Below are 16909 nucleotides of genomic sequence, written 5' to 3'. Positions count from 1 at the left end.
GCATAATGGCAGAAGATGATGCGGTTGGACTGTGTTTTAATTCGCCCTGTAACAGCCGCTCCAGCGATTAAGCTTTGTTGCTGGGACTTGGATTTCCTTTCCCGAAAGGTAGATTTTCTTTTATAATTTTCACATTCACTCACAGAATTGGGATTTTTGTTTATTGTTTTTGCCAAAAGATTTTATTATTTCGCAGACGTTTCCGTTTGCAAACAATGAGCACTTTACAGCGAAGGCTGGTAATTAAGCGGTGGGGAGCTGCTTTCCTGGTGCTACCGCGTTCCAGCGTGCCAAATAGAAACGCGAGCAGAAGGAGAGAGAAAACGCTCTAAACCTCCTTCTCAAAAGATGGTGGTTGTACTCCGAAGCTAAAGATTGAAGATATAGCAAAGGAATGCCTTCATCAACATGCTCCATTTTGCACAAAGCTGCTGCGTGTGGAGAACGAGAAATGCTGCCGTTTTGCACCCTCTCACAAAGTTTGAAATTTAATTTCATGCTGCTTTAAAAAATCGTTTTACTTGTAATTTAAAAAATTACACAATAAAATAAGCAGCAAAATTTAATTCCCAGCTGTTTCAATTCTCTCTTCAAAAAGCTTCCCACATACAAGCAAAGCTTCACATCACCTGTTTGGAAAGGTTGAAATGCATTGGACGCTCTGTTCTTCCACTGCAAGGCACAGAAAAACAAGCTTGGCACAGAAGAACCAAACATTGAAGGAAAAAAAACTAAAACAACAACAAACCGGTCACAAAATCCCGCAACTTCCTGCTCCCTTCAACCCTTTGTGCGGGGGTTACACTCTGCCCAAAATCCGTCCCACAACTTACCCCGTTCTATTTGCTTCCCCTTTCTCTAGCACTCTCTCTCTCGCTCGGTTGCTCTTTCTTTTCTGTGCTCGGAACGCCACCTTCGTCACTCACCCTCGAAACACAGCACTCACTTCACTTTTGATACAATTTTGCTTTATGGGCTTTAGGCCCTGAACCCGAAACCGGTGCCTTCGACGTTCGTCGTCGTGCACCCTAACTTGGGGGTAGCTTTGTGTGTATGTGTTGTGGATCGTAGCTTCGTTCGGGTCCCTGGGTAGGGTTGATTGAATGCTGATATTGCTTGATCGGAAGCCCAATTTCACCAAACTCGAGCACAACACACCGGCAGGCAGCAACTCCCGATCGCTTGGATCGCTGGATAAATGCTGGCAGATATAAACTCGCACGCACAAACTTTCCCTCTGTCTTAGCCACTCGTGTCGGTAAATGCCATCCGGAGTTTCGATGCTACACCCTGCAAAACTGTTCGCACAACAAGGCTACAATGCTCCAAAAAACAACACACAACCAAAATCACCTAATAATCCACCGGTGTACACCCGGTAAATAACCACCAACCAAGTGCTTCACAGTCGTGTTCACTGATGGTGCTCGCACAAAACACAAAAAATAATGACGGAGGTAAAGAACTGATCTATCACACGCGCCGCGCGTTCAGCGTTTGTTGCGTCTTCGGCTGAACTAAAGTTCTTGCATCGGGGCGCAACGCCTTTTGCCCGTTTCGCAGGCTGCCCGACACACAGCATGACCATGGGTGGCTGCCTGGCTGTAGCCGTGCGCTGTCCGGTACACACATACACATGGGAGGCGAATACGCGGATGCAGACCCCCGCGGGAGCATCGGAAAGCATCGCGCGACCGATCGCGCGAGAAGCCGAGAGGGATGTGTGGGCGTCGGATGCTATATGGCATCCTTGGACGTGCGTGTGTGTGTGTGTGAGAGAGAGAGAGAGTAACCCGACCGGCAATAGACCCGGTGCGCCTTTGCATCGCCTTGTTGCTGCCCTCAGCTTCCCCCAGATCCAGTCATCTAGGGGGTGATGGGAGGGTTGTGAGCTGCAGCTGGGTTTTTTGCTGGTTCATATTATTTAGCGCTGAGTTACCGCACTGCTGGATACGCTTTACCCCAGGGTTCGACAAAGTTCGATCGCTAAGATTAGCGGTCGACAAACTTTTGTGGTAAAGGAAATTTAGTAAAATTTTGAAAATGATCGAGAGCTAAATGAGCAAAGAGAATGATTTTTTTTTCTTTTATCAATGCGATTGGTAATATTGTTGTTTTGTTTTGTAATTATATAATACAAACAAGGTTAAACATTGGTACTTTGTATTATTAAAACTTATTGTAAAGATTCATCAGGCAACAGTCAAAACAACACAGCAAGAGGAATGCCGGAGAAATTATTGGAGATATTCTAAGGATGGCACAAAAGCCTAAAAGGTTGAAAAATTATCGAGATAAACGTACATATTTTATTCACCAGGAACTGCTTGACTTAACGTTCTACCCGGATATTCCAGTCTATACAGGCTTTCGAGACTTAACTCATTACCACGAAGCTGGATAGTCAATCCTTGCTACGCGGTGTCGGCCCATTCTAGCCTTAAACCCATGTCGGGCATGTTATAGAATCGTTCGAGATGACGATTGTATCATGGGACCGCCCCCAAACGTACATTCAGTGCCTACAAATACACTTTTCGAACATACAGTACCATATCAGAAAAATTGATAACTTATACCTTAGAAAACAGCTCTTTGACAATCGTCGTACTCATAAAAACAACAAACAGGCTTTTTGAATAATTGTTTCTGGTTCCAAATGCTCATCTCATTGTCCTGTAGAAACAATGTTAGTGCTACATATGGGAAATTAAACTTCGAGTTGGGCCATAATTATTAGCCCGCCAATCCATATCACGATATAGAAAGATGGCAGAGGACGACTATATGAAATATCATACACAAAAATGTTCAGTAATTTGTATACGAATAGGCTCTTACCATCTTTCAAAAAAGGCAGAATTTCTTAAGACGATTCTCAAATAGCCAGTTCGAACTCTATAGCTGATTTGAGGCTGTTTAACCAAAAATAGCTCTGATGTCAAAGATCGCTGCTTGAATTCGCCTTTTGCAGCGATCTTCAGCTCACCTTGTACCGATGTCATCCACTTAAAAGCTATAAAGTTCCATCAAGTTCGGTACACCTTCTTAAAAAAAAGCCTTCAAGATCCATCGTGAACCATACACATCAGGCTAAACAGCTGCAAGGTTCCAGAGAGTACGGCGTACTTAAAAAGCTCCATAGTTCCGCAAGTACCGCTTCATCTCTTAATCACCCACAAAGTACGACATCGGAACGACTTTTCGTTAAATAGCCTCAAATCAGCTATAGCGTTCGAACTAGCTTTTTGGGTTGGTTTGGATCTTAATTTCATCGAAAGGTTTCATCCCTCTTTTTTCATTTCGGAAACGAGTTTTGTCGCATAAAACAAATCGGTACCGTTAAAGAACTAGGTGCAATCCGAATGGAAGCCAAAATTATTATTATTTTTCTTAAATGCCAAGGCTTTAGCATTTAAGTTTTTTTTTAATTTGAAAAATAAAATGTGTGAGATTATTAAGATTCATATTAATATTTTGAACAATTTCAAAACTTTTAACTAAGCGATGAAACACTCCAACTTAACATTTTGTTTCGGTTTTCAAAATAAAGACGTAAAACAATATTTTAGGTGAAAATAAGGAATGATAACGAAAATTATTTCATACTACTTGTTGTGGCAGGATTGAGTTAAAGAGTTGAAATAAAATGTAAGACAAAAAGAATATATAAATTGAATATTTCTGTTGTACATGTGTTTTAATTTAACGTAATTTTACATACAAAACAATCAACAAATCTCCCTTAGCTATAAAGCGAGCATCCACGGTTGCCGAACCCTGCCCTACACGCATTGCATGAGTGCCCGCTCTGCTTTAAGGGTCCCTGTGTTGAGTGTTCCTGCGATGTAGGGTTGGTTGCGGCCACCGGCGGTTGAGTGCTGACGATGCGGTGGGCGACCACCCGGCCTGTCCGGGGCTCAACAGCCACCCCTAGCTCCCCGTGCGCGTGTGTGTGTATGTGTGCACGCGCAGCGGAGCTTTGGCTCGATTAAAAAGCAACAGAGTGTTGAACGTTGCCGCGTAATTAATATGGAGAAGGATGGCAGTTGAAGTGAACGAAACGGGGGAGAAAAATAAGGCAAAAAAAAACACCAACAACGCCTCCACTCCCGGAGTCACAACAGATACCCGTCATCGACTGGCTGGTCGCTCCCACACACACGGTGCGGCACAAACCCTACAACAAAAAAAAACCCGCTCGCTCGATCATCTGACCATAAATGCAACCGAACGGTTTTGATTGGTTTGTCTTGTAGTTTTCGGACCACCAGCCCCATTCGCCCTTCAGCCAGCCGCTGGAGCACCCCTCTCGTGCAGATCAGCAATTTTGCGCTTTCTTTCCCTAACTGTTGGCCCCCGTTTGATCCAATATATACAGCCCAGTTTTGGCAGCCTTACTCCATAGACATTAGAGGTTAGATCGCGGTCTACTAGTCTGATCATTGATAACACATCATGTGTATCGTATCGTTGAAAAAACAATGTTCGCTGTAAGAGCAACTGCAGGACTCGAAATATATTGGAACCTGCAGCAACAACAACAGCATATTGCAGGTTTCACTCTCTTTTCTTTATGGATTCTATTACACGTTCCCCGTCCCCTGTCCAGTCCAGAAGTATGTAAACTGGTTTTATGTTGTGTTATCGTTGCAAGAAAAGAAAAAAAACCCATCCCGTTGCAGCCGACCGGGCCAAGAGCACACATTATCCGACGGCGAGGCAAGGGAAAGAATTTCTTGCCTTATGCTTTCTGGTTCCGTTTTATCGGTAATCCTCACTATTTCTGCTCTTCCTCCCTTCGCTGCTTTGCGCTCCGATTCCGCTCCGAAGTGCACAACAGCCAGCAGCGGGCTTTGGGGCACATATTTTGGAATTAACTCTGTGCCAGCGTCCAAAACACGACCATATTACACGGGCACGGGAATCGAGCAAACACTTTTCGATAATCCTGCGTGGTTGGAGCATGAATCATCGCATGGTGATGATCGTCTGCCTAAACAAAGAAAGCTTTAAGGGACCATTAATTTCCTCGCCCTCTGGCATTCGTAATCAGGTTACAGTTATAATCCATTTCGAGGCCCTTTTTAACGTTCTGTCCATTTGGTGGCAAGAACAAGCTCCAAGCGCTGCTCCTTTCCCACACCAGGGACAGCTGTGGTGAAACCCTGTAAACAGGAAGTCTAAACTTTCCGAAACCAACAACAAAAAAAGTAAACCCCCGCAGAACGAGAAAGTGCGACTGACATGTACCAGAGTTCAGACATTGTTTGCAGCTTTCTTGTTTGATGTCGTCAGTGCGCTACCGGCATTGCCAAGCTGCGACCATGTGTGTGCCATGCGTAGGCACGTGTGCTGCAACCTGCAGTCCACAACAACAACAACAACAACAACAACAACAGTAAAAACAAACACACACAGAAACGCCGTATGACGCCATGCAGTTGAAAATAAACGCAACACTGCAACACAATAGTGGAGCACAGGTACAAGTTGCAGACGTTCGCCAGCCAGCCAGCCGACTGGGCACCTCCCCGCCCGGAACTGGAAGGATGAAGTCATCCGCCACCCGCCGTAGACCGGGGGAGTTCCGGAGGGTGCCAAGATACGCCACGCCGGTGAGAGTCCGGATCTCGGGTGTAGGCGTAGGCAAGACCCCAAGATGGCGAGCTGGATTATTCACCGGTGACATCTATTAGCATTTTTTGTAAGGTGCCCCCGCGCCCCCAATAGTAGCACAAAAAAAAACGGGGGAGGGAAAGCCATGTAATATATCATTTCTATAATTACATTACCATTGGGTCGTATTAAATAAATAGCCCGTCCACTTTAGAGCGGAAACACGAAAGACATCAACATTTGGGCAAACGATGAACCCCGCTCGCGCGGTTTCGCCTGCCTATTTGTCTATCAAACACATTTATCACTGCATAATGTCGAGCAGTACAACACAACCACTCACGACCGTGCGGCCTTATATTGCTCCTCCTACCTACCCATCGCGTCATCGGGAGTCACATGCCGCCTGCCAAAATGGAACAAGTCCACCTCCCAAACGAAACTGCGTTAAAAACCAGCTAGCGGGAGGAGAACAAATTCATTTGTTTCGTCCATTTTGAGTGGGCTGTTAATACCAAAATACAAACATTCAATTCAAGTCCAAATCTCGCTCAACGGAAGTCTGGGATGGCATGATTTGGTAGTCAATCCAGTTGGCAAACTCTTCCGAAAACGATCTTTCACCGATCGTAGGTTCTTGGCGGGATCGATGCTTTTGCTCGTAAATGTTTCAACGCGAGGTTGGTATAAAATACAACTATCAATTAAGGGCAGCCATTTGAAACTGTTCAACAGGGAAAGAGAGAAAGAGAGCGAAAACAGAGGGTAATTCACTGATTTGTAATGCAGTTTTGATGGCCAATGCCAAACGTACTGACACAGAGCATCCCAGCCCAACTGCTATCGCAGCGACTCGCACATGCATCTATAATGAGTGCTGTTTCTTTTTCATTTCGGCCTTTTTTTGTTCGTGTTGCTGTCATCGATCAACGCAATATATGGTACTGTCTCGATCGCAAAGTTTGACCTTCGACATTCCCCCCCCCCCATACTTTTTTGCGCTCCGTCCCCTCGCAGCATGCAAACATCCTTTTGTATGTCGCATTAATTGACTGGAAGGTTAACTTCGTGTCCCTAAAAGGAAATGCTACTGCCCCGACAGAGCTTCCTACGGGCCTCACGGCCGTCTCGTTTTGCGATCGAAAGGCACCCAGTTTAGTGTTGTTGTTGCTTCTGTTCAAATGGTAAAAAACTACAACATCCAAGAGAAAGAGAGCCAGATATATTACGGTTCTCCCATCACTTGATGCGGCGAGCTGTGATCTGTTTCCGGAGCAGCGAAGATCCCCCTTTTTGATTTTGGTGCTCTTTACCGCCGCAGAATCTTATACAACGAATGTAAAAAGAATTTTGCGCATATATTTTTGTTGTCATCCCTTTTTAATTTATCCTTCTGTACCGCACGACTATCTGTATCCGATCGATGCAAGGCGCAACCTTGACCGGTCTGGCGTTACAATTTCCGCGCGCGACGCATCATGCCTTGCGCCCGCGTCGTAAAGCGGATGGGAGGGATGAGGGATGGGGCGTTAGCTGGGCGCACTAGCCGGACTGCTTCGCAATTCCTTTGAACTGACGGTATGAGCTGACCGGGTCCGGGCCAGGCGGAGAAGCTGCCGCGAACGGCAACCGAAGGCAAGTGAGCTGCCGCTGCGGTGCCCGCTTGGACACGGCTTCGCTGTAGCATAATTTCTACCGCCTCGCGTGACCTCGCGTACGCCTTATTTGGGTGCTGTTATTTTGCTTCTTTTTTTTTTTTGCTCGTTGCGTTTATCTCACGAATCGCTATTGTATGAAGTGTGACGCGAGAGGTAAAAGTCATTGAAATGATTTTTGCACGCTGCTTTTGTCGTTGTTGTTTCTATGTGCATGTGTGTTAAGGAATTTCCTTCACCTACTGTCGTCTAACGAATTGAACAGATGTGATAGAAGTTGTAAACAGCAACGTTTAAGGAGCATACAAACGTTATTTCATATACATATCTGATCGTCTGGGTTCCATCTGTCTCTAGTAGTGATGGACTTAAGAAGTTGATTCACTAATATGAATCAATCATTTTACTGAGTGAGTGAATGAATTCTTCATTTATTCAAACTCAACTCTTTTGTAGCTGTTCACTCTTAATAGAGGCTCTAGAAAAGAAAATCAATTCAATCAATTCAATCAATGCATAGAGCAGCTTTTAATTTTAAATAAAATCACTTACAGCAAACATCAACTTCGAAATAAGTAACAAATTGATTTAAGTATTTTGAACCGAATTAAATACACATACATTTATGAACATACATTTATGAACATTTATGTGTAAAGGAAATTATACTGCTCCTTGTACTACTTGTATGTAATTAAATACTACTTGTACAAAGAGATTATTATTCAACATCCGACAGAGGAGTAAAATTATTCAATTCAACAATTAAATGTAAAGGTGTCGAACGATGTAATACTGGTAAAAAGAGTAGAGTCAATTCTGAGTAAAAAGTAAATAGAGCATTACAACAGTGTAGGCAGACAGAAAATAACTAAATATAAAAATACTGGCAAAAAGTTAAAGAAAAATTAAACGACTTTTGTAGCTAAAAGAGTACAAAGCGCCGCTGTCTTTCAACAACTAGACCATATGAGATTAAAAAAAATACTACCTGTGTTTATGGATTTTAATTTGTATGAACTGCTGTTAATTTACATTTCTTACACAACTTAAACTGGGTCAGTTTTGTAATTAGATTGCACTTAAGACGTTTTGAAATGTTCTCTTTTTTCTCTGGCTCTCTCACTCTCATCTCTCTCTCTCTCTCTCTCTTTATCTCTTTCTCTCTCTCTCTCTCTCTCTCTCTTTCTCTCTCTCTCTCTCTTTCTCTCCTCTCTCTCTCTCAATGCCCCTCTTTCTCTGTCAAAAGATGAAAATATATTTACAAAAAATGTTTGATATTATATTTGCTTTATATTATAAACTATCAATTAACAACATTATGTGTATTATGTTGAATACATTCAAGCTATTATACTTTCAAAAAATATAATAATTTTTATTAAAAAAAAAGGCTTAAACTGATCTGTATGATGATGAAGTAGCTAAAACCCGATTCGAAATTCAACTCTTTTCAAAAAGCTAATACCTGTGAGTCACTCATTAAAAAGAGTCATTACGGACATCACTAGTCTCTAGCAGTTTTATGTTAAAAAGGTGACAATTCTGCGTTTATACGTTTATACAATTAATAGTCGGATTGCGTTTGACGTGTTCAACCGATAGGTGTCATACAAGCAAGTATGCATGTTAACTATGCCTGAGAAGCTCGTTTTATATTCGTGAGCATATCAGTTCATTTTTCTAAAAGAAATGATTCAAGTTTGGGCGTTATTTCGTCATTTTGAAATGGCATTTTTCAATACATCCAGATTACCGGACCAACTCAAATTAATTCATATGTAAAAACTGAACAATCTAAACCGCTCTCGCTCATTATACCCATCACTAGTCTCAAAAAAAAAAAACTAAATTCCTTTTTTCAAACAGACATTCACGATTTTTAAGAGAGTTCACTGGACAAATTCAATAAATAACATGCTCAGCAATGTATAGTTTTGTTTGCATATTTTCTGACACAACAAAATTGAGAAGAAAAACTGACTGAACGTTTCTGTATGAAATTATTACATAATATCATACATCACGTGAAAAAATGTTCAAATTGCCAAATCTAAGGAAAAGCAAACCCTGTACTTCTTTTTAAAATTTTAAATAACAGTGCAAAACAATTAAAACAAACAACTACATCCCTTTCCCATTCTCCCCCGCTTTGGCTGCTGTACATACCATTTTTCGCAACAGATCCTCATCGGTAATCGTCGACAGATCGGCGAACCGTGCCTCCATGGTGCTGGCCGGGCGGGCTATATCGCTCCGCGCGTACGGTCGTCAAACGATCGCAAAGCCAAAGCCGTCCGGTTGGGCCCGGGTGTTGCCCGATCAATTAGTCACGTTTGCACCGAAACCGCCTCCTGTCAACGGGCGCCAGCCGTTGGGTGACTGCCGTTGATTGTTGATCGTTTATCGATTGATCGTCGTTGTCGTCGTCGTCGACGGCTGCGCGGGCAGTAAATCTTACGCTCTGTAAAAAGCAGACAGGTTAGAAGCTCGGCATGCGTGATTAAGATCTCGGTGGCGTTAAAATTACAAATTAATAATAACGACACGTTTGAGTTGGCGGAGCAATGGCGACTTTTCTTTTGAATGTTTTTTTAAAGAAATATCCATGTTTGATTATAAATCAACAACTTAAATTGTCATAAGAAATGGTATAATCACCTTCGTAGCGTTGTGAAATCTTAACAATAAGTGCAGCGATTTTATAGACAAAATTATTATTTCTTACACAAAATAATTAAAATCACTGAAGTTCAAATATACAGCCGTAGAAGCTTGCTTGCGACTAAGCCACCGCGGAAATTCACGAAACACTTGTCCACTGAAAGAGTAAAACTTTTGCCTGGTCACTTAAATTTACAAGCAGCTGGAGCATAAATATAAAACACACCAATGCACAGCATTAACTAAAGTAGCACAACACTAACAGATTTAGTTCGAATGAGTTCGAAACAAAACCAACAACCTTTGCCAGCATTCACTTCAATTAACTAAATAAATAAACACTTGAAGGGAAAATTGTGTTGTTCCCTCGGTACACTCAAAACAATAGCAAAATAGCCTTTCTTTACTTCACTCTAGTCCAAACCAGTATGTTTGCTCACTGATTATGCCTACTTCCGTGCCGTAACACTGTTGGGAAGGATGACTGATGCGATTGTTTTGGGGGCTCTTCTTCAGATGCATCCGACGCAAACGAAAGCGAAAGTGGATTGCTGCTGCTGCTGCTGCTCGTGGCTCATCGTCCGTCGGATAAGGCTGCGCGTACGATACTGACCGGGTACGGTCGGTGCGATCGACGGACTAAAGCCTGCGCCCGTTCGCGCCGGAGCCTTCGCAGCGCCGCGGCCCGAAGCCTTCGGCGGCGGAACCAAGAGAGGTCGACCTCGGCGATGTGAGCTACCCAAAAAACAAAAAAAAAAAAACAAAACGGACCCAACTATACACGGACGGTTCAGCGGCGGACAAGGGCCAGATGGGATGGAAAAGAAGAAGTAAAAAGCGAATAACGACACGTTCGATTGGACCGAAAGATTACGGCGCAGAAGAAAGGTGGGGGAAGCAATGTTCGGTTGAAAGGGAAGCAAAGGAAACACAATTGGTTAAGGGTCGAAATGACCCCGACCAGGATGAGAAGTGCACCGGCCATATCGGCGGGCAGCCAAGTGTCTGTGCTCCTGAGAAATGTACCACCGTTGGCGCCTGGTCGTAATGATCGTTTTAAACGTGGCTCCTTTTTCAAATGTGAAATATGTGTATGTATATGTATGTGTGTATTTTTTTTATTCAGGTATTTGGAAAAAATATACATTTCAAACAACATTTAAATTCCCATTTTCACTTGCACGTACTTGCATCTGGCAGAGATCTCTTCAATCATTGCACAAGGTCATTCCACACGCCAACTCTTTTGCGCAAAAGGGGTGGACACCACCCTACTTGGGAATGCGTCCAGCATCTCTGGAGCTGGATCTGGCCGTCCCGGATCTGGGAGGGAAGGTCCCGCACGGTGTAATATGTTTTCGCGACCGCAGCTTTAACCGCGAGCAAAACGGGCGAAGCCACCATGTGCCGATTCGGTGACTGACGGTTTCCTTAATGGGATCGCAGCGCAAGTGAGCAAAAAAAATTAAAGAAAATAAAAAGGGCACCATTCAAAAGCAACACCAAACTGGGAAGTACATCCAACCACACGCCATCTCCCTACCACCCGTTTTTACGAGCGATCGCAACGATGTGCAGTATGTGCGCAAGGCAGCGCGAGTACATTTCGCGCAAACAAAATGCATGCTGGAACACTTGGCTGGCTGACTGGTGTGAACAGGCAACGAAGAAGGGCAAATCATACGCACACACATCCGCACGCAGACAGGGTGGATAATGTTCATCAGCGGCTTGATCAGGGGGCCGCTGGTGCCGGCTGGGCGCCACAGAATCACTCTGCGCGCTGCACGATGCCGCCAGAGGAGCGCAAGAAACATCTCAGAAGAAGGGGAGAGGCACCGGTGTGCGAGGGGTTTGCCAGAAGGTTTTCTTTCCCACCCGACCTACCCGATGCCATAACGCAGACATACGATACACCTTCGGCACATCCATATGGTGCCCGCAGTGGCCCTGTGTGTGTCTTCTAGAGTGGCTTGGGAAAGGGGTAGGGTCTACAGAAGGCCAGGAAGGACCTATGAGCGAGGGTGTGTGAAAGCGAGAGCAAGCGAAAGGGTAGGAAGGAGCACGCAGCACACAAGAGAGCGCCACACACAGACACATCATCGCACGAGCAGAGCTGCAGCGGCAGCATCGGGCAGTAACGCCAATTTTGGAGCGATTACGATTCAGGCAAACCACTTCCCTTTTAAGGCATTCGCACCATACATGGGCAAATGAGGTTTGCGCCGCACTCGGGGGACACTGGGGCTGTCGCACTGTCCGATTTGCCTGACGGCTTTCGAGCGGCTTTGCCCAAGGCGCGCAAAGCGAACCTAGCGCACGACTCTCGCGTTGCTGCACGAAGACACTTGCTGTCGGAGGCCAACCGTGGCCGGATGATGAATGGTTCCGATGCTAGCTCACTCTGTACCTGTAGTCCTGTGTCGGCCTTAAAACCGGAAGCTTCCGGAATGTCGAAGTGAGGCATAATTAGGACAGCTGCAACGGTGGCGGTGCAACGCTGCAGCCGACGCTCCTGTTTCTTCGCTGTGGCGCCATCGGCTTCGCCGGCCCTGAACTGCTTCCAGAGAGCCATTAAGCCGAACCAGATTAAGCCGGAAGATTGTATCATCACGCGCACCATCCGTTCCCCGAACTGCCCGCACGAAGGACGTCCTGTGGAACGGGGAGGGGGATGACCTTCCACAGTGCCCCAGTGCCTAGAGCCGCGTGAAGTTTGGTGCGCGTGCTTCGCATTGCTTTGAGTGCTGGATGCTGTTAAAAAAACAGCCGGGATATACTCCAGCATGTCTCCCCTCGCAACCGTTTCCAGCAAAAGCAAAAGCACTAAGCAGCAAATTTAAATGAAGTGATTGGCCCTGTTGGAGCGGGAGGATTTGGCATCTTCTTCGCATTCGCCCCTCCGTGTGATCGTGGCGTTCCCTCTGTTAAGCCGTGTCCGCTTCTCCGGGCTTGGGCAAGATGTCAAGGTAAACGCACGGGTTGCGCAGTGCCACACAGGGGGTCATACAATGGGGTTTTACATCCATGTTTGGCAAAGCGTCAATAGAGCACGAACAGATACGCCGCGGGAATACATTTTAATACCAAGTGCATGCCACTCTTGCGACCAAGTGCTTGTATCCCATGCGTTGCTTTCGCTTTAGCTCACAGCGGTCACTTCCAAAGCAGTTGAAAAATGGACTATTAAAGCAGTTGTGTCCTCTCACTCCGTGCTACAATATTGTTTGTAGCTGCAGGATCTAATCGAGGAACCTTTAACTACAGATGCGCCGCCTTGAGTAAGAATGATTGCTTGAGATGAATCTTATCAGAGAACGATTGAAATGATAACTCGCGATTCATCCGGAGTAAGGTGTACTGCAAATGAGTGATTCCTCAGATGCAATACCTAATCGATGATCCTTGAACTACAGATGTGCTGGCTTCAGCAAATATGGTTGCTTGAGATGAATCTTATCAAAGAGGAGACTGATTCATATAATAACTCTCGACTCATCCGGGGTAAGGTGTATTACAAAAGAGGGATTCCTCAGGTGCAAGACCTAATCAATGAACCTTGAACTACAGATGCACCGGATTGAGTGAGAATGATTGCTTGAGGTGAATCTTATCAAGTGATGACTTACTCTTACTGATACAGATACTCTTTTGTGACTCTATGCACCGACTAGCGGCTCATCCGGAGTAAGATGTAGCGCATAAGAGCGATTTCTCAGTCAAAGTGTGGGATAATAAACAAGCGAAATCGCAAGAAAAGAAGTGAGTTGGTATAGAGAGCGAAATATTTTACTCGAATGACAAACGAATGAGTGAAAGATTCTTATCCCAGTATTCATTCTTCTACATAGGCTCAACTCACTGAAAAACAATATGATGTTGAAGTCCCACCTCTTATTCCAGCACAGGTTTCAGAAGGACGGAAATATCTTTGCGATAATATTACTCTCAGATAATTTTGAAGAAATTAAGAAATGTAAGATCAAGGGGTGGCATCGTACGCAATTCCCAAGAATCTCCCGAGTCACACACTCAACCCAAGACGACCAACTTACCTCCATCAAGTTAAAATGACACCTCCATCAAATACAATAGTAGTAGTATTCCCTTTACATAGCTCGCCAAGAACCAACTAATGGCGCACTGGCGCACCGCGCGCACTAAAGAGCGATTATGCAAATCGTTACCTTGAACTGCAAGCCTGCAAGTTTATTCCGTCCGCCGGGATGATCAAGGCAAACCTGGCAATGGTTCATCCCGGTCACAAGAATCAAGCATCTCCAACCTGATCGCCAGCAGAACGTATTTTAACGAAACGACCAACCTTGCAGTCCTCTATCATTATTGGCCAGAACTTGTTCCCACTGCTCTACCTGTACGTGGTATTATTATTCATCACATTAATTATATTGCACCAAACCGAACGCAACGGGCCCAAATATGCTGTTCTAGGGCAGAAGTCTGATATAGACACGTGCTTAGGACGCACGTGCAAACTTTGTTTTTTTTTTTGTGAACAGTATAGAATCGCATTTAATAGCGCTTAAACAAGTACAAAACATTACCGTGTCTCCACGACATCAGGGTTACATTTTACAGCGATTTCCAGTTTTGTCACTGTCGTACGGCACTTGTCTTGAGAAGTAAAAATCGATTCCAAACGACAAAGAACATCTGTATGCACATCCGTCAAGAATCGACACACAGCGAACCACAGACACGATACCTCCTACGGTCGGCGAAGTTTTCCATGCAAATAGTGCCACGCAACCGCAAGCAATTATCTATGGGGGAGTGGCACCACTGTACGACGGCAAACACGTGCGGGAAGCTGGAATACGGTGTACCCAAGTGTGTTGTGGTATTGCTTGACCACGGCCTGACCGTGAGCAGATCCCACAGTATCCCATCTCAGGCTGCACGGGCGACCGACATTGTTGCTTTTGGATAAATATTGAAACGATGCGCATCGGATGCAATACACAGCGGCATGGGGAAAGGGCACCCTATTAGCTTAAGCCGCTAAATTAGTAAGGAAAAAATGTGCTTATGATGTAGGGTATTGCACAGCAAGGCATCGGCAAAGTGTCCTGGTTATATTTTATTTAATATATATTGCAGCTCTCTCTCTCTCTCTCTCTCTCTCTCTCTCTCTCTCTCTCTCTCTCTTTCCTACCTCTAGCCATGAGAAAACGGCTTGCACATTGCGCAAAAAGCACCTGCAGGCAAATCTTGGTAGGAAGACGGGGTGACGGGTCGTGCTGCCTTTCAAGGGTCTATCCATGTTGGGATGATGGTGCCTGTGGTGGTTCACCGAGCCAGCGCAACCAATAAGACATATTATGCCAGCGGTGGAAAGCTGAATCACCTTGCTGGTGGCAGAGTGCCGAGCGGTCGCGCCAGCGCATGCGTCCAGGATACCGCGTGCCCAAAGGGGTGGTCGTCGCTGGTGTCACCAGCACCAGCAGGGCCGCGGTAGACGCATGAATAATGCATGTTTGTCAAAATACGGTGCAAAACAGCTCGACTTCTCTCGACTCGACTGCGCCAAACAAGGCAAAATGATTGCAAAATAATTATCTTTGTTTTTTTTGTGCGTTTTGTATGTTGGTTTTTGTGTTTTTTTTGTACAGCCAATAAGTATATCTATCACGAGGTGAGCTAACAGTTGAAGTGTGAAATCGAAACCAGCATAATTTCGAGCAGCTTTACCTTAGTAAAACTTTCAGCATAAATTGCGTTTCTAGCGCCTTTAGCCTAACCAGCAGCGGTAGCCTAATGATAGATGCGCCGGCTCTCTGTAAAAGCAGAACGTGGTTCGATTCTCAACTAAGAATATTGTAGTCCAGTTTCAACATCAACGTGCGTGCCCGTGTGCTACATTCTAACGTCATCATCATGCGATAGCTGCTCCTCTCCGATATCAACGCTCTTCGTGCCGAGACATGTTCTAGATCTACTTTGTGAGCAAACTGAGTATATTGTGCGTATGTGTAGGAGCGCGTTGCTTCTGGGGATCTAACGTGTTTAGCGGCATTACTTTGCAACTGTGTGTCGTGACAGTTAAGGGTAAGTAATTTAATCCCCCTAGTACACACTTTTACGCGCACATCCAGGACGGTGTTAGGAGGGGTATATATGATATATATATGCACCACACCATGCTGACGACCATAGCAGAAAAAACGTCTAAGACGGCGCAACGCGCGTCATGCTTCTTCTCCGTTTCCTTCTCCAGATCTCGCGGTCTGCCAAGAGGGGGTGGCCCCCCAAGGTGATGATACGATTTTAAATGCAAGGTTTTTGGAGTTCCCTGGTATACACTCACCTGCGCGCGCTACCTTTACCCACCCTTACAATGCCAACGTTAAATGTGCGAATGTCTGTGTGCTTCAACCCCCTTCGTAAGCGTTTGAGAGTTAGAAGAGACCACAACAGAATTTTGCGCGCTCGCGCGATCCGATATCAGCTTACACCCGCGGAACAATGTATCATATTAACCTTACTTGTGGGGGTGTTGGGAGGGGGGGGGGGGTTGTTGTACTGGTGGTGCCCGGACGAACTACTTTTGTTTGTGTGCTGCACACAAATCTCGCTCGCTTCCTTCAGCCGGGCCGAAATTTGAACCGTCACGTGAAGAAGGCTGGCAGCATGACCATCCGGGGAGACACACTTTGCCAAAGAGCTGCTTGTTGTTTTATTATTTTTATTTTTTCACCACAAATCATTCAACTTCACTGAGTTACATGGAAGTGGTACCATCCGTTGAGGGAGCCGTTTTGCCAAACCAGAGGTGAAAGAATGCGTTGCTGAAGCTACATGACCCTGCTGTAAACATATTCTTGAAAGCATAGATTCCTTTTTGGTTAGTTATCACTGTTTGATTGCTGAGCGGTTTCAAATCAATGGATGACCTCGAGGTTGCATATATACATCAATGAACGGCTGCTAACCGATCGTACGGAGGCCTG

At 45.0% G+C, this 16909-nt stretch overlaps 1 protein-coding gene across 7 annotated transcripts in view; it reads right to left on the bottom strand.

Annotated features, from left to right (window-relative positions):
- The window catches only part of LOC121597475 (smoothelin-like), a 54491-nt gene that overhangs the window by 37055 nt on the left and 527 nt on the right, over positions 1–16909 (bottom strand). For 2 of the 7 annotated variants that reach the window (XM_041923268.1, XM_041923277.1), the window contains exons 2-3: positions 9936–10095; positions 9444–9738 (exon numbers count right to left, since the gene is read on the bottom strand). In XM_041923268.1, coding sequence (XP_041779202.1) covers positions 9444–9503 — 60 coding nt within the window. In that variant the 5' untranslated portion in view covers positions 9504–9738; positions 9936–10095. Of the gene's footprint in view, positions 1–9443; positions 9739–9935; positions 10555–16909 lie in introns of those variants that run through there. The other 5 variants (XM_041923293.1, XM_041923302.1, XM_041923258.1 and 2 more) reach the window with 4 other exon arrangements.

Source organism: Anopheles merus, chromosome X, assembly GCF_017562075.2.
Source record: "Anopheles merus strain MAF chromosome X, AmerM5.1, whole genome shotgun sequence".
NCBI lineage: Eukaryota > Metazoa > Arthropoda > Insecta > Diptera > Culicidae > Anopheles > Anopheles merus.
Note: the sequence above shows the minus strand (reverse complement) of the source record. Positions and strands in the feature narration are given on the sequence as shown.